At 41.4% G+C, this 24,403-nt stretch overlaps 1 protein-coding gene across 1 annotated transcript in view; it reads right to left on the bottom strand.

The window, feature by feature from the left end:
* Nucleotides 1-435: 435 nt before the first annotated feature.
* The window catches only part of SHQ1 (SHQ1, H/ACA ribonucleoprotein assembly factor), a 95,511-nt gene continuing 71,543 nt past the window's right edge, over nt 436-24,403 (bottom strand). The window contains exon 11 of the mRNA XM_043886521.1: nt 436-1,348. Within this exon, the coding sequence (XP_043742456.1) occupies nt 769-1,348 (580 nt within the window). The 3' untranslated portion in view covers nt 436-768. The remainder of the gene's footprint in view (nt 1,349-24,403) is intronic.

Genomic DNA, 24,403 nt, shown 5'->3' with positions numbered 1-24,403 from the left:
ATTTAAGGATTTGTATTTAGAATTTATAAAGAATTCTGCAAACTCAGAAATAAGAAAAGCAACCCAGGTCAAAAATAACTGGCAAGAGATTTGAACAGACACTTCACCAAAGATACATGGATGACAAACACATGTGAAAAGATGCTCAACATAAGAAGTCTTAAAATGCAAAATAAAATCACAATGAGATACCACTTCACACTTATTAAAATGGCAAAAATGGACCACACCAAGTGATGATACCAAGTGATGACAAGAATGAGAAAGAAGCAGAGCGCTCACAGGCTGCTAGTGGGCGTGTAAAATGGTACAGTCACTGTGGAAAACAGTTTGGCAGCTTCTTACACTGTTAAACATACACCTACCATACGGCTCCATCATTCCACTCCTAGATATTTACCTAAGAGAAATAAAAGCATATGTCCACACAAAGACTTGCACACAAATGTTCATAACAGCTTTATTTGGAACAGCCAAAAGCTGGAAACAACCCAAATGTCCATTCAATGAAATACTACTCAGATATGGAAAAAAAAACAACAAATCCTCAATACATGCTACATTGATGAATCTCAAAATAATTATACTGCATGAAATAAGCCTGATAATATTAATTACAGTTTGCTTTAGAACTTTGTTCTTAAAGGTACAAGAAAACCAACTGGTGTCAATGTTAGCTCACAAACAATGTTGTATATACCAAGGAAAAGTACAAAGTGAAAATGAAGAATTTTAATTCAGTCAATAAAACCAAATCTGACATAATTCTCAATAACAAATGAGACCACTCAAGAGTCGATCCTCAGGTGTCTGCCGGCTTTCTCTCTCCAGCACACTGCCCTGCTGTCCAGCAGCAGAGTCTTTGGGCTCAGAAATCTGAACTGAAGTCTCCAGTTGTTCTCCGAGCTCCTGGATCAGAGGCCCAGAGGCTCTGGGAGCCCGGGGGGAGGCCAGCGGCTGTCCTTGACCATCATCAGACCCCAGGAAGGTGGTGCTTTTGCACATCCCACCATCGTTAAGAAGCAGGGCCATGCTGCTTTCTTCAACAAAGGGACCAAGCAAGGAACGCCCTGTCTCAGATTCACCACCTCCGGGCTCCTCTTGTTCCGAGTCTGACTCCTCAGTCTCAGGTGATGCACTGCCCTCTGATTCCTCTGAACTACTCGTCTCAGAGCTGGAGGAAGGCGTCTGCTGCCCGGAAGTGGAATGGACTCCTGCTTTTGATGTGGTTTCTTCCTCCTGGACCAGAAAAGCTGCTGCCTCCAGCTCCTCCAGTTCTAACCCCAGCTGGGCCTTGGTCAGGGATGCTTTCTTTAAGGCTTCTGCAAGAGCTGCCAACTTTTTGGACCTTGAAAACCATTTTAAGAACAATTATTAGGACTATTCATTAACTGGCCTGGGGATAACAGGGTCCACAGCTTAAAGAGATGACAAAATAAAGTTGGATCCATACTTCACATGGCACAGAGGATGAAACCCCAAATAGATCAAGGATACAGAGGAAAAAAGGAAACAAGTATTACAAGGAAATGAAGGAGATTTCCTTTATGACCCCAGAATGAAGAAGGCCTTCCTATGATCAAAATGTAGAAGCCATAAAAGAAAGGCGAAGACTGATAAATTCAACTAATAAAAATAAGATAATTTCTGAAGGGTTAAAAAAAAAAGCCATAAGAAAAGTCAAAAGGCTAATGCAAAATTGAGAAAAGTATTTGTGATTTATATAATAAAACAAGGACTAATTCCCCTAATAGAGTTCTTAAAAATAGAGATAACAATCCATGAGGAAAATGGGCAAAAGATACAAGCAGACAATTCTCACAAAAAGAAATAGAAATGACTCTGAAAATATATGAAAAGATGTTCAACAACTTCAGTCAAATAAAAGAAATACAAATTAAAGTCATGCTGAGATATATTTTCATTTATCAGATTGGCAAAAATCCAAACATTTGGTAACACTGCCAGCAAGGCTGTGGACGAAAGGCGCTTTCATTCACTGCTGGTGAGAGAGTAAACAGCTATAATCCCGATGCAGGAGAACCTGGCAATAACTTTCAAAATGGAAAATGTACATACCCTTGACCCAGCAAAACCACATCTGGAAATTAAACACATATGCTACAGGACACGGTAATATTTACTGCGGCATTGTTTCTAATACTCCAAAATAAGAAATACCCAAATGTCCACCAACATGGCACTGGTTAGATCAGTTGTGGAACAGCCACAGGAAGGAATAGTCAATGGTGACGTAATGCAGGAGGCTCTCCAGGGACTAACCCAGACATACTGTTTAACAATGACAAAAGGCTTTCTGTATGTATATGCTGCTTTCTATGTTAAACACACAAAAAAAGTAAAGAAGCAAAAACATATTTGAAGTTGCTTGTACACTTAACCATGAACTCTGGAGAGCTACAGAAAACACTAATATTTATGTAGAGGGGCACTGCAGGAGCTGGAAAGATGAAGGATGATCGTGAAAGGGAGACTTTTCATGAATATCGTTTATTTTTAAACTTATGGGAATGGAATACCTATTCAAAATTCTTAACTAGAAAAGAAAAGAAAAGCAGAATAAGAGAGCAACACAGAGTGCTTTTTAACTGAAAACCATCTCATGCTATTTCAGAGGATATTTTTGCTAAATTTATAACATTACATGATAAACACTATACTGAACAGATAAACTTTTTCACTAACTCAGATGCATTTTGTTTTGTTTTTTGAAGCAATGTAAGGCATACTGCAGTTTTCCATAAAAGATGTCTTTGCTGTTCCATGGAGGAAAATCCGGTGTGACAAGTGAAAAAAGGTAGCAGTGAGTGAAAACGTAAGTGTGCTGATGTGGCTTCTGTGTTTCTCTGGCTCCAAAGATTAAATGAGTGGCTTGAGACAAACTGAATGAGTTGAGTTCACAGGATAAACTCATTCGTCAAAGCGTAGTCCACCCCAAAATACTGGGGACTAGAGGCTTCATTTCAACAGAGTGATGGATGGGGATTTTCACCTAAGTGCCTGGATATACCTGAGACCCCTTTGTCTCAAAATATTTAGCATAACAAAAGATTCCTGCAGGGATGCTTCCCCTACCCCCAGCCCCAGGTCTGGAGAGTGTAATCAGGACCCAAAGTTCCACTGCAGTCAGTGTCCAAGGTTGGGTGGGACGAGGACAATGGCCGTCATGGATGTGCAATTTTCTCTTCAACGAGGAAAACCCTGTGTTTTGGTGCTGGAATTGCTGGAGCTTAGAAAAGGAAAGATGGCCTGCGGTTGAAAGGAAAGCTTGGGGAGATCCACTGGAGTTGGTAGATGATCTACCAAAGGGCTGTATAACTCTGGGTAAGTTCTGGTGGGTTTGAGACATCTTTAAAAGCACAGTTGTAAAATAAGATGTTTGCAATAGAATCTACATCCAAGTCCAAGACAGTTGTGGATGATATACATATTATATTTTGAAGCCTTGGCTACCAGTTGCCAAGCATCTGGTCAGAGCTAGTGGACCAGTTTAAAACCTCCCTGCCGCAAGGCTCTGCCAGCCTAAGGACTAGTTCACTGTCATCTTTCTCACTAAAAAAAAGGTCCTCTCTGGGTAATGACACACAGCCTTAAGAGATAAAGAGCCATGAACCTGGGAAAGAAGAGAATGCTTCTTATTAAACTATAATATCCAAAATAAAAAATTTAAATAAAAGCCCTTACACTCCAGTGACTACACATCTCACATTTTTAACAGCCATAATAAACACTTTTGACAATATATGAAGGATGACGTTCCACAAACATTGTTGTACTTGCTCCTATGACAATCCTGTGAATCAGCTTCATTTTTATTCCCACATGACAGATGGCAAAATAGAAGTTTGGAGGAATTGAGAGGCCATCTAAAGGTTGCCCCGCTGAGCGGGGTGGGGGTGCCAGCAAGGAGCGGAAGCCCCCATCTCTGAGCTCTAGCACTCTCTCTGCCATCACAGGGCCTCTCAGGACTACTCGGGCTCCGAAAAGGTTCCCATGATTCCTTCCCAATTTGATGCCACTCAACACCTTCCCAAGGAGCAAGTTCTCACTTGCATAAGGCCCAGAATTCTCCATAGAAACTGTAACGGGTCTCTTTTTAGCTCAGCAGTCTTAAAGTATACATCTAAGCTTTACCTACAAGGACTGCAGGATCTGAGGGGAAAAAATGTGGATTATTTTTGTGAATATTAGTGAATACCACAGATATATCTACTCAAGCTAAAACTGTTTGGATCTTTATTATTGTCTACTATAAAAATATTACATCTGTCACTTATAACTATATAAATTTGGAATTCTAAAGTTCCTCACCTGTAATTTTGGCTCTTTTCAGAAAGCATCCCTCACAATGCTGGGACTAAGAAGTGTCAACTCTAACAGGCAGGAAAGTGGCAAAGATGAGCCAAGTGATCTTTGCCTGTTACCAGCTGAGGTAACTTCCTATCCTTCAGGGAAAAGTTTGTTTCTCAGTTTTAGCAGTATATTATTTTAAAAATGATCCATTATATAATGTGTATTTAAAAATGGATCATATGTGGATTTATTTTTTTATTCCTTACCACCCTAATTCATCTTTATTTTTTATTATCCCACTTTTACTACCTCAAGCTATCTAGTTTCTCAAATTTATATTAAACTTCTGATAGAAACTTAACAGAATAAGCATTTTGAACTCTCATAGAATGCTAGGAAGAAAAAAAAACTAATTCAAATTTCAAAATATCATTGGTATAGAATATGACTCAACTAATCTGAGGAATCAAAGTCAGGTTTGTTTCTGTTCAATTATTTTACACAGATGATTTAGCAGTCACTGTTCACAGAAAAGGAAATTATTCCTTTGGAGAAAAAATGGAGCCATGAGAGAGTCACCTTTGCTCTTTTCAAACATCGGCACAAGTGGAGCTGGTCCTAAGCCTGCCACTCCTTGGAAACTCTACAATCTAACTGTAATGGCCTTGCCATTTCAGAAAGCACCTCATTTAACGCAGTTAGTGGCTTTTCACTGTCACACTCAAAACAGACCAGGCTAGGTCAAGTCAAAAAGCCTTGTCAAATGACATTATTAGTTAGCCAGAGTTCTTACAAAAACCAGGTACATGTGGATATACTCAACCGACACTTATGTTGAGTTACTAGTTGTACTTATAGTGTATATTTTACATCTAAGTGAAGAATACCTATCTGTTAAGATGTATTAATTATGGAGTGGAGAGATTCAGCATTTAAAAGATACATGATAGATCATACTAATGTCATATTTTAATAAAATTACACTCAATGCAGGTTTTTCTCAGAAAATTTTTGGAAATGTAATCCTGCCATATAACTTAAAAAAAAAAACAACCTTCCATTCTGTTTATACACGTGAAATAATATCCTATTTGGAGAAATTTTTTTAAATTAAAGACTGACAAGCTACAGTAAATCCAACTACCAGTGAAGAGTAATAATAACAGCTAAGGGTGCATGCCTTTACTGTGGCTAAGATGATATAAAATTTCCTCAATTATTTTATATTTGGCAACTGACTTTAGGGGGGCAAAAAGGGAACCGTAACTTTATGAAACCACCAAAACAAAGTGCAAAAGGAACCCTGAAATGTAGGCAAAAGAAAACTGGGTATAAATAGAAAGCATACATCCTGTTTCTTGCTGTAGAATTTTGTCTCAAACTATCAATCAACTTTTCACCACTTCCTGCAATAGCAGGTCTACTATAAATCTCATAGTAACTGACTAGGTTTCATTTCCTCTGCCAAAACCTGCTAGCCTGCCAGCCATGACATACTGACACTAGAGCCAGCAACTGATAATGTAGGGCAGGACTCCAGTGAGGCCACTCCAGACACATTTCATACTAGATGATGAATACAGTGACTTGGCTTTTAATTTCAAAGGACACATACACACACCCCCACCCCCACCCCCTCAGACTATTTCTGGGAACAAACCGTATATCAACATTCTTTTTAAAAGACAATGATGACAATGACATATAATCATAATTCCTCTCTGCTGAAAAGAACCAGTTCCAAACTTCAAACTCCCCTGCCTAATATACATTTATGCAACCTGATCTAAATAAAAGGTAATGCATTAGCTTTAGGTAGAAGTTGCTGCTGAAACTCATCTCTGAAAACAGGCATGAAAGACAAATACCAGTTCATGCACAGATGAACACAGAACTAACTGCCTGCCCTGACTCTGTAAGAATGAAAAGCATTTCCAGCTCAGTCATTAGCAGAAACAACTGATCTCTTTGAACAAGAAAATACCAATTTAATACAGAAAATACTGCAAGATAAGAGTTATTTAGGCCTCACTGAGTATGGACCAATTTAATATTTTTTCATCCTATTTTCAACTTGACTTAATACCCTTCTCTGGGTCTGCATTATGAAAAACAATACCTAGTCCATGGGTCATTAGATCAATTTTCCCCAAAACTCCCTCTATTAGTTACTAGTAACCATCATAACAAACTACTACTGGCTGGCTTAAAACAATAGAAATTTATCCTCTCATAGTTCTAGAGGCCAGAAGTCCAAAATCAAGGTATCAGCAGGGTTGCTTCCTTCTGAAGGCTCTGAGGGGAGAATCTGTTCCATGCCTTTCTCGTAGCTTCTGGTGTTGCCAGGAATCCTTGGCTTGTAGATACATCACCCTAAGCTCTGCTTCTGTCACCACCTGGCGTTCTCTCTGCGTGTTTCTTCACAAGGCTGTCTTCCATCTGGATGTGTCTCTGTGTCTCTTCTCCTCATAAGAATACCAGTCATATTAGATCAAGGGCTCATTCTACACCAATATGACCTTATCTTAACAATTAATTACATCTACAAGAACCCTATTTCCAAAGTCATGTTCTAGGGTTCTGAGAAGATATGAATTAAGGAGAGGCACTATCCAACGATGCAGTCTGTCTTCTAGCCTCTGCCTCACCCCCAATTCATGTCTGTCCCACATACAATATATATTCACTCATCTCAATACTCCCAAAGTCTCAATCCATTCCAACATCAATTTTAGGTCCAAACTTTTGTCTAACTCTCATCTCAAACAGAATGAGGTGGAACTCTGGGTATACTCTATCCTGGGGTATCATTTCTCTGTCCACAGACCTGTGACTAAAGAACAAGTTATCTGTTTCCAAAACACAACAGTTGTACAAGTGTTTAAAAAATTTTTTTTCCATTTCAGAAGGGAAAAAATGAAATGGATTAAAAAAAAGTTAACCAATCTAAAGCAAGTTCACAATGCAGTAGGTCAAATTCCATCAGTTTTGAAGCCTGAGAATAATCCTCTGTGGCTTGATGCTCTGTCCTCTGGGCCCACCCACTAGGGTGGAAGCTCCACCTACTCTGGCCTCTGAATTCCTGGTTCTGCCCTCAGACCCATTCTCCCTTCATTTCATCCCATCTCTGCCCTTCTCAGTCCAGGCTGGTTGTTTCTCTGCTGCTGTAACATTCTCAAAAACCTTGTCAGTCTTCTGTGAAAGTCAAGGGGATGCACACCATTAGACAAGAGAATTCTCCACATGTCCCTCCCGGATGAGCCCACCTCCATTCCTGACTTGTGCCAGATGGCTGAGCGGATCCAAAATCCATATGCTTAATCTCTTTAGCCAAAGGCTGTCCACCCATACCCGTGGCCCCAATTCCAGAGCACAGTTACGTGAACAAACTCATGATGATGATGAGTGCATGCTCAGTCCTTTCTGACTCTTTGCAACCCCGTGGACTGTAGCCTGCCAGTCTCCTCTGTCCACGGCATTTTCTAGGCAAGAATACTGGAATGGGTTGCCATTTCCTCCTCCAGGGTATCTGACCCAGGGATCCAACCTGCATCTCCTGTGTGTCCTGCATGGCAGGCAGATTCTTTACCCACTGAGCACTGGGGAAGTGTGGACAAGCTGGGAAATTTCCAAATCATCAAGTGCTGACCCCTTTATACTCAATAATTTCTTCCTCAATTTCTCTTTGCCTTCTCTCATTCTACTCTAGTTAACAAGGAGAAAGCAGGCTGCATCTTTAACACTGGGGAAATCTCTTCAGCTAAATACCCAAGTTCTACTCTCCACACTGAGTGACTGGCCGACACAACACAACCAAGTTCTCCACCCTTGTAACAAGGGTCACTGTTCCTCCAGTTTGCAATAACAAGTTCTTTTCCATCTGAGATCTCACTAGAAGAACCTTTCACATTCCTGTTTCTAGCACCATTCTACAGGTGATATGTAAATGTTTTTCTAAGACTACAGAAGCTTTCTCTGTAGCTCTCCTCACTTCTTTCTAAACCTTTGCAAGATTCACCTTTAATGTTCATATTTCTTCTACGTTATCTCTTTAAGTAATCTAAGATTCTTCCATCATGCACACATTCCCAAACTCTTCCAGCCTCTACTGATGACCTAACCCCAAAGCCATTCCCACAATTTCAGGTATCTGTTACAGTAACACCCCACTCATGGTATGAAAATCTGTATTAATTTCCTACAGCTGCCATAACAAACCATCACAATGTGGTGGCTTAAAACAACAGAAATTTATCCTTTCACAGTTCTAGAGGCTAGAAATCCAAAATCAAGGTGCTGACAGGGTTGATTCCTTCTGCGAGCTCCAATGGAACAATCTGTTCCATGCCTTTCTCTTAGCCTCTGGTGTTGTCAGGAATCCCTGGCGCTCCTTGGCTTGTAGACACATCATTCTATGCTCTGTCACCATATAGGTTTCCTCACAAGGCTGTCTTCCTTCTGAATGTATCTCTGTGACTTTTTTTCTCCTTATAAGGGTACAAGTCATACTGGATCAAAGGGCCATCCTACTCCAGCATGACCTCCTCTTAACAACTAACTACATCTGCAACAACCCTATCTCCAAATAAGGTCACCTTCTTAGGTTTGGGGAGGACATGAAGTTTGAAAGAGAGTGGAGATGCTCATTAATGGAAGATAATTAAGATGAAACAAGAACACTTAAAGTCAATCAACATAAAATAGAAGTCAAAATTTAATAGTAAAAAGTGATTTTTAAAAGGTGAAGATTTCACCTTGAGACAAAATGACAAACTACCCAAATAAGTTTAGAAAGTATTTAACAATATTCATATGTAGGTTATAATTACAACTAGGGACTAACTCTCAAAATAAAGAATGAGCCAAATATTAATTGTATTTGTAACTGTTCTAAGAATATTCTATTATAGTACTGTATGACACTTCACGTTGGTCTTTTAGAGCAGAATCGTAAGATAGTTTTTATAAATAATCATGATGGCATCATGAGTTCAAGGGCCTCTCAATCAAGTGATATTCAAATCAATGCTTTAACAGTCAAAATAAAGACTTTCAACTTGTCACTATTATTGTAGAATTTTCTGCTTCAGTTGTTAATAATCCCACACATTCAAGCCTGTCAGTGGTTCTATGTGTGGTTCAAATCCAGCTTCTATATTACTTCCTCTGCCTTTGTGAAATCCTTGTCCTTTTCTCAATCTGCAGTTTATTTGTACTATATAATATCAACCATCATCGCGAAGGCCCACAGCGGGTGTTGACGCGATGTGATTTCTGCCCAGTGCTCTGAATGTCCAAGTGAAGAAATTCAATGAAGCGCGGGTAAATGGCGGGAGTAACTATGACTCTCTTAAGGTAGCCAAATGCCTCATCATCTAATTAGTGACGCGCATGAATGGATGAACGAGATTCCCACTGTCCCTACCTACTATCCAGCGAAACCACAGCCAAGGGAACGGGTTTGGCGGAATCAGCCAGGAAAGAAGACCCTGTTGAGCTTGACTCTAAGCTGGCACGGTGAAGAGACATGAGAGGTATAGAATAAGTGAGCGCCCCCCCCCCACCCGCCCCGTTTTCCGCGAGGGGGCGGGGAGGGGTCTGCCAGCCTTGCGGCCGCAGGTGAAACACTACTACTCAAAAAAAAAAAAAAAAAATCAACCATCATCAAGAGGTTAAAGAAAAAAATACTGGCAGAATGAGTAGGGGGGAGACGCTAGGAAGGAGAGTGATATACTAGGATGGGAACTAAATTTATTAAATGGTTTGATCAATAGTGTGTATTTTTGTGTGCTATCACCAGTTCTCTTTAATTTTCTAAGTGTGGAAACTCTATTCAAAAAGAATGACCCCCTCATGATACATATGTGGTGTACTACATACACAAACACCCCCCACCCCCCCGACACACACACATTTTTAGAGCAAAGTAAAAGAGTTTACATTTTAAAAATTGATATGGCAATTATACATACTGAAGTACAGTTAGTAGGTAAATGAAGTAGGTGAATGAAGGTTTACCCAAATCCAGAGAAGCTATCATTCGCTTCACTACTGGCATCCATCTAAGAAGCGGACAATGAGGATGACAAATAGATTAAGAAGGACGCAATGTACACAGTTTGAGAGAAATGCACTGCATCCTGTCCTTGAAACCATTTTGTATTTATGCCAGACTGAATCAAATAGTAGAGACGGAAATGTTAAGTGTCATAAATTTGCCACATTTCCCTCTATGCCCCCCACACCCCAGCAGAACTGTGTTAGGGAAATGTGCTTCATTGTAATCCCCAAAGCTAGAATTCAGAGTCAATTTCAAAACTGGCCCAATGAAATTTTTGGAACTGTGCCAAGTCAAAAGGTCTCCCTTTCTATACCAGCAGTTGTGAAGTCCCAATCCGTGATCCACCTGCATGATAGAGCAATCCAGTGGCTCCTTCTCGCCTCTCCACTTCCATTTAGGTCTTTACCTTACCCCCGCTTCTTTTACCCCAACCCTAATCAGCTCATCTTGTTTATTCAAACAAGAAAGATGCTTTAAATAATTTCTGGTACAAGGCAGGAAATAAATATGTAATCTATCAGTGAACCCAAACAACCGGTTAAGTAAAACAAAGAACAACAACAACAAAAGACTTTTGTAGGGTAGAAAAGGATATGGGAAAATGGGGTGGAAACAGATCTCTTCCATCCATTTTTTTCTCTAAAAGTATTCCATGAAGCAAGACATCTGGGGGTATGTCAGACTTGTACAATTCTGACAATATTTCTATCTTTCATCTGTGTGAAAGGGGCAGAGCATACTGTTCAACCACAGAGGTGTAGTATTTTGACCTACTAACTGTTCAGATGAAATGGCTATTTGGATTCCATTAAACTAAGTAGAGGTCAATAAACTAAAGGGAGAAGGCACTAAGAAGGTGGTAGCAGAAGGAAGGTGTTCTGGTTGAAATGTACCCCCCACAAAGATACGTTCAAGTCCTCATCCCCAGAACCTGTCAGTATGACCTCAGTTTGGGAAATAGGGTCTTTACAAATGTCATAAAGTCAAGATGAGGTCATACTGTGTTAGGGTGAGCCCTAAATCCAATCACTTAGTGGGGACTGGTATCCTTACAAGAACATCATATAAAGACATGAGGAACACTAATGGTTTATGATGTCTATCTTCTTTGTGAATTGTACCTTTTATTATTAAAAAAAATTCATCTTTGTTTCATTTATAATAAATAAATATTAAAAAAAGACACAACGATACAGAGAAGACCATTTGATAATAGTGTCAGAGACTGAAGTGCTGTGTCTACAAGCCAAGCAAGGACTGTCAAGGATGGCTGGTAGTTAGAATCTAGAGAGAGCCATGGGACAACTCTCTCTCAAGCCTGTAGAAAGAACCAACCCTGCTGAACCATTGATTTTAGACTTCTGGCCTCCAAAACTGTGAGGGAATAAATTTCTGCTCTTTTAAGCTTCAGTCATCTGTTATCACAGCCCAAGGGAACTAATACAGAGATGTATACAGGGATTAAGATCTTTAGAGCCAACAAGAAATTAGAAGGCACCTCATACAAGTTCCTGATTTTACAAATGAAATAAATGATACCACCAAGAATATCAACAGCAGCAAGACACAGAAGTTTCCTTCACATAATAAAATGCAGTGAATGATCAGTCTGTTTCTAGTTTCTGAGTCTAAAATGCTATGCTTTGACACTTCTACATTAATGACCAAGACGTTCCCCTGTTTAAAACCTGCAATGGGTTCCCAGAACACTCAGGATAAAATCTAGACTTCCCCAGTGAAGACGAGGCCCCAGAAGATCAGCCCTCTGGGCCTGTCTGCCTCTCCGGGGGGCTGCCTGCCATTTGTTTCCACGTCATTGTGCTCTAGAGCTCCACTCACCACCCTCTCTCTGTCCCAAGGACACAATGATCCGTTCTTTCTTCAAGGCCTTTGCAAATGCTCCCTCTTTCTGGAACATTCTTCCCTCAAGTCTTCGTAGGCTGGCTCCTACTCATTCAGTTCTAAGCTGAACTGCCCCTCAGACAGTCTTGCAGAGTCTATTTAAAGCAATGCTTTCCAAGCTGTTTCATGCCCTGGGACACAGAAAACAGTCTCCATCTGGCATGGCACAAAAGTAAACTGTCCAGGCTGGCTCCCATCCCACCTGCCATCCTGAAGGTTGAGGGGGCCGTTATCTCCATTTCTCCTGAAACCCACCAGTGGGGCCACAGACCACCAGCTGGGATGCTCTGCCCCTTGTCCTCCAATTTCTTGCACACACAATGAACTTGGCATTCTAAAACAGTCTTGAGGTCTACAGAAGTGCAAGTTCTGGCTGCGTTTTCAAACATGTCCTTTTTGTCTCCACTTTCCCATCTTGAAAACAGAAGGAAAATGACTGCTCCAAACTTCCTGGCATCCTCTGAGGAAGAAAGACTGGGACAAGTGATTTAATGTGTTTATTTCTTTGTAAGCTTGTTCTCAATGCTAAGATTTTCCCTGGTTACAAAACACAAAGTTTGTGCACTGTGTTGTTTTCACAGTACTGAAACAGGAAAATACTTGAGTGCCGGAATGTTTACCACACATACGATGCAGCACACAGCTCTCCAAATTATGATGGAAGTCAAGAAACTTTGAAAATTCAGAATATTTATCCACTCGCAAGTGTGATGGTCAATGAAATGTTTTCTCCAATGCATACTGCAATGGCATGAATCAGTTAAAAAAGAACTATTCTGCATTTTCTTAATGACAATTTTGTTCTACCAAATGAATGACAACCATGCACTGCCTGCTCGCTGGTGTGGGTTTTCTGGAATTATTAAATGTCTGACATATCACATAAGCTCTCTGCCTCTTCCCACACACTTCAAACCACAGTTAACATGCTCTAGAGAAAGTTGGGGACCTCTGCTTTCCAACACGATCAGACACAGTTACAGAACAGACCTCCTCAACGAGGGCCAGTCACTATGCTAAGTGGCCACCTCTAGCGGCAGACCTGCAGGACCTTCCTGTACTCATTCTTACACAGAATGACTCCACAGAATGCTAATTGGTACAGCCTGCTGACATGATAAAGACAGCTCTATAACTTGTCTCCCTCTGTGGGGAAGCCAAACCCAGGAGCTGCAGCATTTAGCATTCAGCTTCTTCTTAGATAAGGTTCATTGGGTTTTCCTCAGTTGAGGAAACAGTTCAGTTCAGTCGCTCAGTCGTGTCCTACTCTTTGCGATCCCATGAACTGCAGCACGCCAGGCCTCCCTGGCCATCACCAACTCCCGGAGTTTACACAAACTCATGTCCATTGAGTCAGTGATGCCATCAAACCATCTCGTCCTCTGTCATCCCCTTCTCCTCCTGCCCTCAATCTTTCCCAGCATCAGGGTCAGGGTCTTTACAAATGCCATAAAGTCAAGATGAGGTCATAACAGGTATGACCAAGAGATTTTGCTACAGGTGCCCCCAGAGGGGCCTTTAAAAACTGATACTGAGTTAGACTTCTCACCAAAATGAGGCTGAATAGATGAAGCCACATGCAAAAGAGCACACACTGTATTATTTCAGTTATACAAAGTTCCAAAGCAGGCAAAAACCAACGGATGGTAACACAATGTGAGAATGTACAAGGGACTTCCGGGTGGCTCTTGACTTGGGTGATACTTATGCAGGTGTTTTAAAATTCAATATTTGTATATTTATCACCTGTACTTACTTAACAAACACAAGTTCTGGAAAAGAAGCCTCAGGCTTCTGAACATTTGTTCAGGGAAAGGGGGCAGAGCCAGAGAGAGAAGAGTGCAGAGAGTCACAGGGATAGCTCTGGTTTCCTTGGGGCAAACAACAAGATTTCTAATACAACGCTACTCATCTCAAACTATTTTTTAAAAGGCCTGGCACGTTTTATCAAACACAAAGAGAATCTCAAAATATGCCTAGAGAAAGATCCATTAGTCATTTCTTTCAACAAGCATACTCTCCACAGAAAGCTGTTCTTTGCAGAAGTACATAGTTCAATGCAATGGAAATGATTCCTATGATATTGGTTAAAGCACTGTCTGTGGGTCATTTCAAATACCATTTTTAAAGGCATCTACTCAGAGCCCCAACAGGACATTTGATCCACAGACCAACCTTAGTACTTTCTCAAGTAAGAATAAAATAAGAATGTGTATTATTTTTCTTTTTAATACTGTTTTCAAGCCTTCAGCCTGGATGGAAGGGAATTTGAGGAAGAATGGACACATGTATATGTATGGCTGAGTCCCTCTGCTGTCCACCTGGAACAATCACAACACTGTAAATCAACTATACTCTAATACAAAATAAAAGGTTTAATTAAAAAAATATTTCATCTTTCCAATTAAAACCCTGAAAACTAGCCACCAGGAATCTATCACTTGTATGAATATTTTCTACAAAGTGAGCAACTTTATCAAATTTGTGTAGTACAGACTGAAGCTTGCTTTCTAAAACATTTATTTATTTATTTGGCTGCACTCGGTCTTAGTTGTAGCACATGTGATCTTTAGTTGCAGCAGGCAAACTCTTAGTTGTGGTATGTGGGATCTAGCTCCTGGACTAGGGATCTAACCCAGGCCTCCAGCATTGGGAGTGAGAAGTCTTAGCCACTGAACCACCAAGGAAGTCCCCAGATAGTTTTGTTTTGTTTTTAAATGAGTACAAAGGTTTATAAGTGTTAGCTGCTCAGTCATGTTTAACCCTTTGTGACCCCACGGACTATAGCCCGCCAGGCTCCTCTGTCCTGAAATTCTCTAGGCAAGAATACTGGAGTGGGTAGCCATATTCTTCTTCAAGGGTTCTTTCTGACCCAGGGATCGAACCTGGGTCTCTCACATTGCAGGTAGATTCTTTACTGTCTGAGCCACAAGGGAAGCCCAAGGTTTGTAAGACTCCAGGCTATATTTTCAATTCCAATTAAAATTTATACAGGGTTTAAAAAAAAAACCCTTCCCCTAGAGAAGGAGAAAAGACAACCAGATTCCGTTTCCAGGTGCTTCATTATAATAATCTTCTTTATTATTACCAGTAGAAGAGAAGCAGACGGGAAAACCTGTTTTTGGCAAACCTCTGATACTGCGGTTCTTTTGCTATGAATTTTTTTTTAAACAGAAGAGTATGTTTTATAACAACATCCGCTGGATCATTGAAAAAGCAAGAGAGTTCCAGAAAAACATCTCTTTCTGCTTTATTGACTATGCCAAAGCCTTTGACTGTGTGGATCACAATATACTGTGGAAAATTCTGAAAGAGATGGGAATACCAGACCACCTGACCTGCCTCTTGAGAAACCTGTAAGCAGGTCAGGAAGCAACAGTTAGAACTGGACATGGAACAACAGACTGGTTCCAAATAGGAAAAGGAGCACGTCAAGGCTGTATATTGTCACCCTGCTTGTTTAACTTACATGCAGAGTACATCATGAGAAACACTGGGCTGGATGAAGCACAAGCTGGAATCAAGGTTGCTGGAAAAAATATCAATAACCTCAGATATGCAGATGACACCACCCTTATTGCAGAAAGTGAAGAACTAAAGAGCCTCTTGATGAAAGTGAAAGAGGAGAGTGAAAAAGTTGGCTTAAAGCTCAACATTCAAAAAACTAAGATCATAGCATCCAGTCCCATCACTTCATGGCAAATAGATGGGGAAAGAGTGGAAACAGTGGCTGACTTTATTTTTTGGGGCTCCAAAATCACTGCAGATGGTGATTGCAGCCATGAAATTAAAAGACGCTTATTCCTTGGAAAGAAAGTTATGACCAACCTAGACAGTATATTAAAAAGCAGAGACATTACTTTGTTAACAAAGGTCCATCTAGTCAAGGCTATGGTTTTTCTAGTAATCATGTATGGATGTGAGAGTTGTACTGTAAAGAAAGCTGAGTGCCAAAGAATTGATGTTTTTGAACTGTGGTTTTGGAGAAGACTCTTGAGAATCCCTTGGACTGCAAGGAGATCCAACCAGTCCATCCTAAAGGAGCTCAGTCCTGGGTGTTCATTGGAAGGACTGATGTTGAAGCTGAAACTGCAGTACTTTGGCCACCTGATGCGAAGAACTGACTCATTGGAAAAGACCCTGATGCTGGGAAAGATTGAGGGCAGGAGGAGAAGGGGATGACAGAGGATGAGATGGTTGGATGGCATCACCGACTCAATGGACATGAGTTTGTGTAAACTCCGGGAGTTGGTGATGGCCAGGGAGGCCTGGCGTGCTGCAGTTCATGGGGTTGCAAAGAGTTGGACATGACTGACTGACTGAACTGAAATGAATGTTTTACAAATACATTTTTCTGTGAAATGACAGTTGATTTGGACATTATGGCCAATCTTTCAAATATGTCCTGAAATTCAAGGAATCTTTTTTTCTAATAAAAGACTCACATTTTTAATATTTATGATAAAGTCTTAAGATTTATCAACTCCTTCACTTTTCATGATTTAAGCTTCCAATTCACATAAGAAACTATTCTTACCACTCTTCAAACTTACTCTGGGACTTTACTCTATACATTGTTCCTGCAGGAGGTAAGCTATCTGATTATATCCCTTAACCATCTCCTCATCTTCCAGAGGCCATAATCATTTATGTCTCTAATTTGTTTTTAAATAAATTTGCTTCTTAAATAAAATTTCTACAGAAAATCCCTAAATAATAGTAAAAGTGAATAAGACATCATCTGAAACTCTTGGACCTAGATGAGTTCCAAAATTCCAGTTTGTTTTATACATAAGAAAGGTGATTCTGGACCTGTAATATTATACTATGCATTACTTAACACCACCAGCAGCAATCTGTAATCAAATAGACTAATATTTCTATGCAAGATGTATGGTTAGTCACTCCAAGTTGAATAAATGTTATAAATGGCCTCAGGTCACCAGTTGAATTTAGGTCAGTCAGGTTGTGCTGTCCATTGCCCTGAAAATACTTCTGCTTTCAGAACTTTGTAGGTTTCAGATCTGAGGAACTGAGGTCACGGGGTGGTGGACACGAACCAGAAGCAAGCAGACTGAGCTGCAGTGCCCAGGTCCAAAGTCAGTCTTTTGACAAATATTTATTGACCATCTTCTATGCACCAGGTTTGGTGGATGTAATGGTGAATATAAAATACAGTCTTTGCTCTGAGGATCATATAATCTTAGTCTGGACTTGGCAAGGAAGAAGATATCCTACGAGAGTGAAGGACATCTATGATAAGGATCAGCCTGGGGTGCCCCAGGCATTGAAGAGATCGTCTGTTCCCACATATAATTCCATAGGAAAACCATTTTATGCCTTAAAATCAGGGTAAGACTAAAGTCCTAATTCAGCCTAAATTGACTACTTCAATGCTTATCTTAAATTTTTAAATATCAGATTCTTGGAGAGAAGCAATAGTTATTTCTTCTCTTCTGCCCCTTCTGTGTGAGTCTGTATACCAATGTTTACAGGCTTTGTTATTCACAAATTCCATATTGGTAAATCTGACTACTTGTCGCAGTTTCCTGTAGCCTCAAAATCAATACTCCTCAGCCTTATGTAGTCATTCATGGCTGCACAGAGAGCAGTGGGCATCTTCAATACCCAACACACATATCCTGAGGGATGACTGGATGCAGCTCTGCCTTCTTGTTTCAGTTTTCATACTGTAAATAGGGTCCTTCTTCACGGTCAATTTAGTGCCATGGTTTTTGCATCTGGGGGCTTTTGTTGACAATTTTCCTGTATATCATGGCCTCCAAGTTCAATGTTGAACTGTTGTCTACTGCCCAAAGCCTAGAATGTGTCTTATGAAGAAAACATATGTTCTTAGATAAGCTTTGTTCAGGCATGAGTTATGGTGCTGTTGGCCATGAGTTCACTGTGAATGAATCAATAATATTGGTATATATGAAATAAAGTGTCTTTAAGCAGAAACACTAATAAAACAAGGCTATGTGCTGATTGGTTGATGAAAATGTTGTGACCAGAGGCTCACAAGAAACTAACCGTGTATTTCAATAGTTGCAAGTTTGCTAATTGAGTGTCTGCAACAACTTCATATAACATACTTCTGTAAATGATGAAAGGTGACTGTAACTAGGTATTGGCCATGAGACCAGAAGAAGGGGGCAACCATTTCAGGTTTGGAATGGTGGTAACAAAGCGAAGACAGTAGACAAGGTTTGCTCTTACAGAACAGGTCGTCTAAACTGAAATGGTCTCAAGGACTATGAGAAGCAGTCCAGGGTAGAAAAACAGGAAGAAGCACATGGGAACGGTGGCATCACAGAACAAGGAGAATAGCACCATTAGGTCCATGGCTCCATCCTCAGACCATGGGACAGGCTGACTGCTTTCCACAGGGACTAAACATTCTATCTTGGTATGTGGCAGAAAGGAGAGATGCATGGAAGAGGGTCTATTTATAAGAGACCCTGACTCTCAGAACACAAATTCCAAAATGCTCATGGTTTCAAGTCATCTTTCCTGCCTCTCTCTCTTAATTCTTCCAGACAGAAATACTGATAAAAGCATGGAGAGCCTTCAGTGTGAGTCAGGTGCCACCAACTCCTGTGCGTCACCAGAACAGATTTCTCTTAACCCCGATCCAGGCCCATGTCAAGACCAGCTTGGTCAGTGGCTCAGCACACTACACTATATCCTGCTGCGCACAACCACCTCTTGCACGAAGGGAATAGACATAAAAGTCCACTCAACTCAGGCTTGGAGTACTCAGTGACTGATTTGGGAAGTCTTGGATTTGAAAGACAGACTGGACAACAGTGCCGACAAGCATTCATCTACAGAAAATTAAAATTGGGGAAGGCCGATTTTCTTAATGCTTATTTATATTCTCTCAAAAATTACTTCAACTAAAGTGAAAAGCATTTGCCTATTAGAACATTCTCAAGTGGCAGCCCCCAGCCCATCTAAGGGGAATTTTAAAATAGTTTTAATAAGAGCAATTGATGTCAATGACATATTTAGCTTCTCTCTTTAATAAAGCCTTGCTACTTATAGTTCCTTGCTACTTAAAGTATGGACCAGTAGCAGCAGCATTACCCCAGAACTTGTTAGAATTACAAAATCAGAATCTGCATTTTAACAAGCTCCCAGGGGACCTGTTTGCTCAATAAAGTCTCAGAAGCACTAAGTCAGATAGCTGTGACCATCATCTTTATCAGAATGAAGATTATGACCACCTTACACTTTATGGCTTCAACATCACTGACTCAATCTGATCAAACACCTGGGAGGGTGGGAGCAGCATGAGGCTCTCCCTGAGTCCTGGGTCAGCTCTTGAGGGTAAAGCATTTCTTTCCCTTTACAGGTTCTAGAAAGGGCGGCCTGACTCTGTCCTAGCCCTCTCTTACCTGGAGCATAAACCTGAATCTTCAGCCTGCAGCCACTCAGCAACCATGGCTCCAGGTCAAAGGTGCAAGGAACCGTTCTCTAATGGCCCTTTGGCTCAAGGTTCTCCCTGTGGCCCTTTCTTCTAGGCCAGCTTAATCCTGAGGCTCAATCTCAGAAGTACCTTATCTCTCAGCCCCGAGTCTACAAAGCTAAGGTCAGCTGCTATCTTGTACAGAATCTTCAACCTCCACAGGGACCTCTACCAAGGTCAGGCTCCAAAAATCTGCCCTGATCCCTCTGCTGTCCAAATAGCCCCAATACCTTGCCTGCCTTCCCCAACCTCCACCCATTACTTCACCTGGACCCTCCTACAAGTAACCTCTGCCTACAGGTCTCAATGAAACAATGTAGCAGGTGAATTTTTTCATTCATTCATTCATTCAATAAACATTTACTGAAAGTACTATGTGCCCAAGGACTGAGCAAAACACATAAGGATCCTTGTGTTCATGGAGCTTATACTCTGCAGGAAAAGATAGACAATAAATGTGCCACATGGTGTAAGTGCTATGGGGAAAACAGAGCTAAGAAGTGGCCTAGGAGTGCTAAGGACAGAGGAGGTTCCATTTTTATAAGTGTTTAGAAAAGACCTCACTGAAAGGTGACATAAAGACCAAATACGCTGAACAGCCTGAAGTGTGGGACCTGGCTTTACTCTTTCTTTATACTGATCCATTTCTTCCCGGCTTGAGCCTCCAGCCCACAGAGTATAGCACTCAAACTGACTCCCTGTTTCCAGTCCTAAGAGCCATATGGATGTCAATTCCCACGTGGTTGTCTAATCTCCAGATATACAGATCATGCATCCATGCCTAGAAACTGCTTCTCCTACCTGCCTTCACCTGAGCCCGATAGCCTACCTGTGTGGGCCCATGTTCATGGGACGTGACAACATGCTACTTTGTTTCTAAAAAGGAAGACCCAGAGGTTTAGGAAAAGAGGAGAAAAATTCTACCAGAATTTTACAGTATTTCATATGATAAATATAAGCTATATAAAACTACTTGAGGGCTCAAGAATGTATCCTTCTACAGCTAAATTTTCTCTGCTAAGAAACAATGAAAGATGACATAGGAAGACCTCATGCTCAGCCACCAGGGAAACAAGGGCAAAGATTACAGCAGATCCATGCACCTGGTATGAGTGGAGGATAGGACACTAGAGGCACAATCAATTCTCCTTTAAAAAAAAAATTCTCCTAAGGATTGAGGAAGCTACTCTGTTGAGGTCTACACAACTGCAGGTTGGAAGGAACCTACTGAGCCCAGGGTCATCCAGTGGGGCTTCATGTAATGATGCAAATATCCTAGATCTGTACTATCCAATATGCTACCCACAAGACACACGTGCCAACTGAGCACTTGAAATGTCCAGTGTGGCTGAGGAGTTGAATCCTAAATTGCATTTTATTTTAATTAATTTACACTAAAATAGCCTTGGAAGGCTATGAATATAAAGTTGGACCACATAATTAAAATCTAAAACCCTAATTTTCTGTGACAAAGATGAGGCCTAGACAAAGCTAAGACCATTGGGCTACCTCAACTTGGAGCATGAATATTCCACACAAGCACCAGACTGGAGGCTTTTCAAGCTGCATTCACATGCATGAGCCCGTGTGATTCTTTCTTCAGCCACACAGGCTAAGCCGGGACTCTCCACACTTTACCATGGCTCACAGGGCAACACGTGCCTGATACTAGAGGGAAAATCTGGGGGTAGCCTGGGCTTCTAACACACGCACCTGCTGTGTGCTGGCTCCCAGGAAGCAGTGACATCAGCTGGGTACTCAGAGGGCTTATCACCCATGTGAAACGAGATGCTGGAAGACTGCACTGGCCAGGAGAATCTTTCCTATGTTGGGGGACACAATCCTTGACCAAACTTTTATGCAAATCAAGTTTTCTAGGATACAATTACACTTGGTTCTCTATTTTAGGGTAGTAACCATGACTTTCAAAAACTAGGACTCAACTAGTTTGTTGGACATCTCTTTAAAATCCTATGTTCACTTTAGCATCAAAACATACAGGCAAAAACTCTGCTATAATTAGAACTGAAGAGTTGCCAAGATGTCCAATAGACCCAAATTACTATCTACAAAAATTACTGATTACTAAAAATAAGAATGAAAAAGTGGCTCCAAGATATCATTTGACTAAATACAGGCATACACAGCACAAGTGAAACCCCCAGTTAGATGGCTGTGAAAAACAAACCTGCTGGCTGAACGGCATTTCATGTTCCTACAAGAACTAGATGCAAAAGCCTAATTATGGTTTGATTCAAACGATGTTATCAAAACACTTCCCACGTGGCGTGAGAGATGTAAGTGCTTTTCTCCTTTCATTCTTTGTTGGGGCATCCGGGTGGGTTTTTTCTTGGAGCCATCTCACTCCAACGAGATGAATCCAGTCCCATCAGGAGCACTTGACAAAAAAGCAGGGTTGGCTGTCAGCAGGGAGTGCGAGGCTGGGCTTTGATCGCAGCTGAGCTCCCACCTGCTTAAAAAGGCAGCCGTGGAGCTTCCTCCTCTTGCTCAAAAACACAAGAAATCGGCAGAGATAAGCTGACAGGGAAAACATTACACAAATCGCTGACCCTGCTACAGGCAGAGAAGAGCTGCCTCTGCTCGGCTTTGATTTTCTGGAGCTGAGCCTGAGGGTAGAGGCGGCTGGACTTTCTTCTTTCCCGGGGCTTCCCATGGCAAGGTGCGTGCAGACAGAACCCTGAGGAATACCAAGTGTGGAAGAAAGGGAAACAAAGAAAGAAACAAAACAAGAAGCCAGACTAAACTAAACCAGGGTGGAGAGCTGCCATCAGCAGCCAGGAGGAAAGATCACATCCCTAGTGAAAAGCAACGAGGGTTTTACAGATTTTGGGGAAACCACGCCAAGCCAGGAGCTCTGGCTGTGATCTCTGTCGTGCTACTGTCCTGCTGAGTGAAGCAAATAAGTACATGCCCGAACTCCTCCTGATGCATGTTCTACTTCTATTGTTTAGTTTGTGTCCAAAGAAGAAAATAAGAGCGTGCCTACCCGTGTCCAGGAGTGGTGTTGGAAACAGAGCAATGAACAACCAGCAGCTCTTTCCTTGACACACACCATGACCATTCTCAACTTCATAAGTGACCTGTTTGCTGCTTAAGGGTCATCTACAGTTTGCCTTTTTAAGTGGATTTAAAATGAGCCACTAGGTTTACTGATGTGCGCCTCAGCAGTATTTAGCTTCCAAAATTAAGCCCACTATTAAGTGGTCACTGGTGCCATCCAAGTACCACACTGATTGAGGGCCTGAGATGTGTGGGGCAGATTTCCAGCCTGAGCAGCGCAGTAGTGCATAAGCAAAGCGTGGCTCCTGCTCGCATGCAGCTTGCAGTTTGGCAGGAAGAAAGGACAAGGACCTCTGAGCCATTCTCAGAGCCTGTATCCATGAGGCCAAGGTCACAAACTCTGCTGCCCTCACCAGCTAGGCAGATGGAGTCGCAAGGAAGTGGAGGGGGTCTGTGGCAGAATGAAGACACTTATTCCGCATGATGGAGACAGCTGGCCTCAGCTCCAGCCAATTGTCACCATGTGGGAATGTGGGCTCAGCAAGTGCCAGAACTTCCATTAGTTCAGGAGCAGCTGTAAATCCAGATTTTGACATAAAATCTACCAATTTCTAAGTGCTGACAACCAATTAGAAGTTTTAGAAAACTGAGTACCAACAGTGACCCAATGGCTGCCTGCTTGCAACCCTTACATTCTGCAAACTTTTATGCATCTTCCCACTGCTCCAACCTACTCTCAATACCCCAACATGTTCCCGCTATACTGGTGTGACCAGTTTGCTACTTGTCTCACTCCCAGCACAACTGTTTTAACTGTGGGGATTTGCCTTGCACACCTCCCTCTTTTCTCTCTGTGCCTGGTTAGATCCCACCCATCTTTACTTCCCAGGTCAAGACCCTCCTACTCCACCCAGCCCTGTAGACCACTCCAAGTTCCCTCTTCTCTGAGTCAATATCTTTCTTACAACTGTATCACTGGCAACAAGGCAGGGATTCACTCTACAATCCTCTAACTCTTCTATTTGCATATCGTATCTCCCTAAGAAGACTAAATGCTCAATAATAGAAACCACACTAGAAATCCATCAACAGAGATGGAGTATGCAGTGTTAATGGAGAGGGAGGGTTAATGATCTGGAAGACAACAGGGATTGACTGACCACAGCAAGGTGGTTAAGAGCTTAGGTTCTGAAGACAAGCAGGACTAGGTTTCTTCATCTCTTTGAGCTTCAGTTTCCATACCTGTAACCTGGGGCCACAAAAAAATGGGGACCCGTTCAAAACCTGTGAGATTAAGAGGTTATAAAAAAAAATGCATAAATAGATATAAAGCACTTAGCACAATGCCTGGCATGCAGTAGTGAAAGTCACTCAGTCGTGTCCAACTCTTTGCAACCGCATGAACTATATAGGCCATGGAATTCTCCAGGCCAGAATACTTTTAGAAGATACTATATGAGAATATCTTGATTCCTATTCCCCATCTATTTGCCATGAAGTGATGGGACCGGATGCCACAATCTTAGTTTTCTGAATGTTGAGCTTTAAGCCACAGGACTGGAAAAGGTCCGTTTTCATGTGAGATGAATGCAATTGTGTAGCAATTTGAACATTCTTCAGCATTGCCTTTCTTT

This window comes from Cervus elaphus, chromosome 24 (genome assembly GCF_910594005.1).
Source record: "Cervus elaphus chromosome 24, mCerEla1.1, whole genome shotgun sequence".
In the NCBI taxonomy this organism is placed as follows: Eukaryota; Metazoa; Chordata; class Mammalia; order Artiodactyla; family Cervidae; genus Cervus; species Cervus elaphus.
The sequence above is the reverse complement of the archived record's forward strand: the minus strand, read 5'-3'. Positions and strand labels throughout refer to the sequence as shown.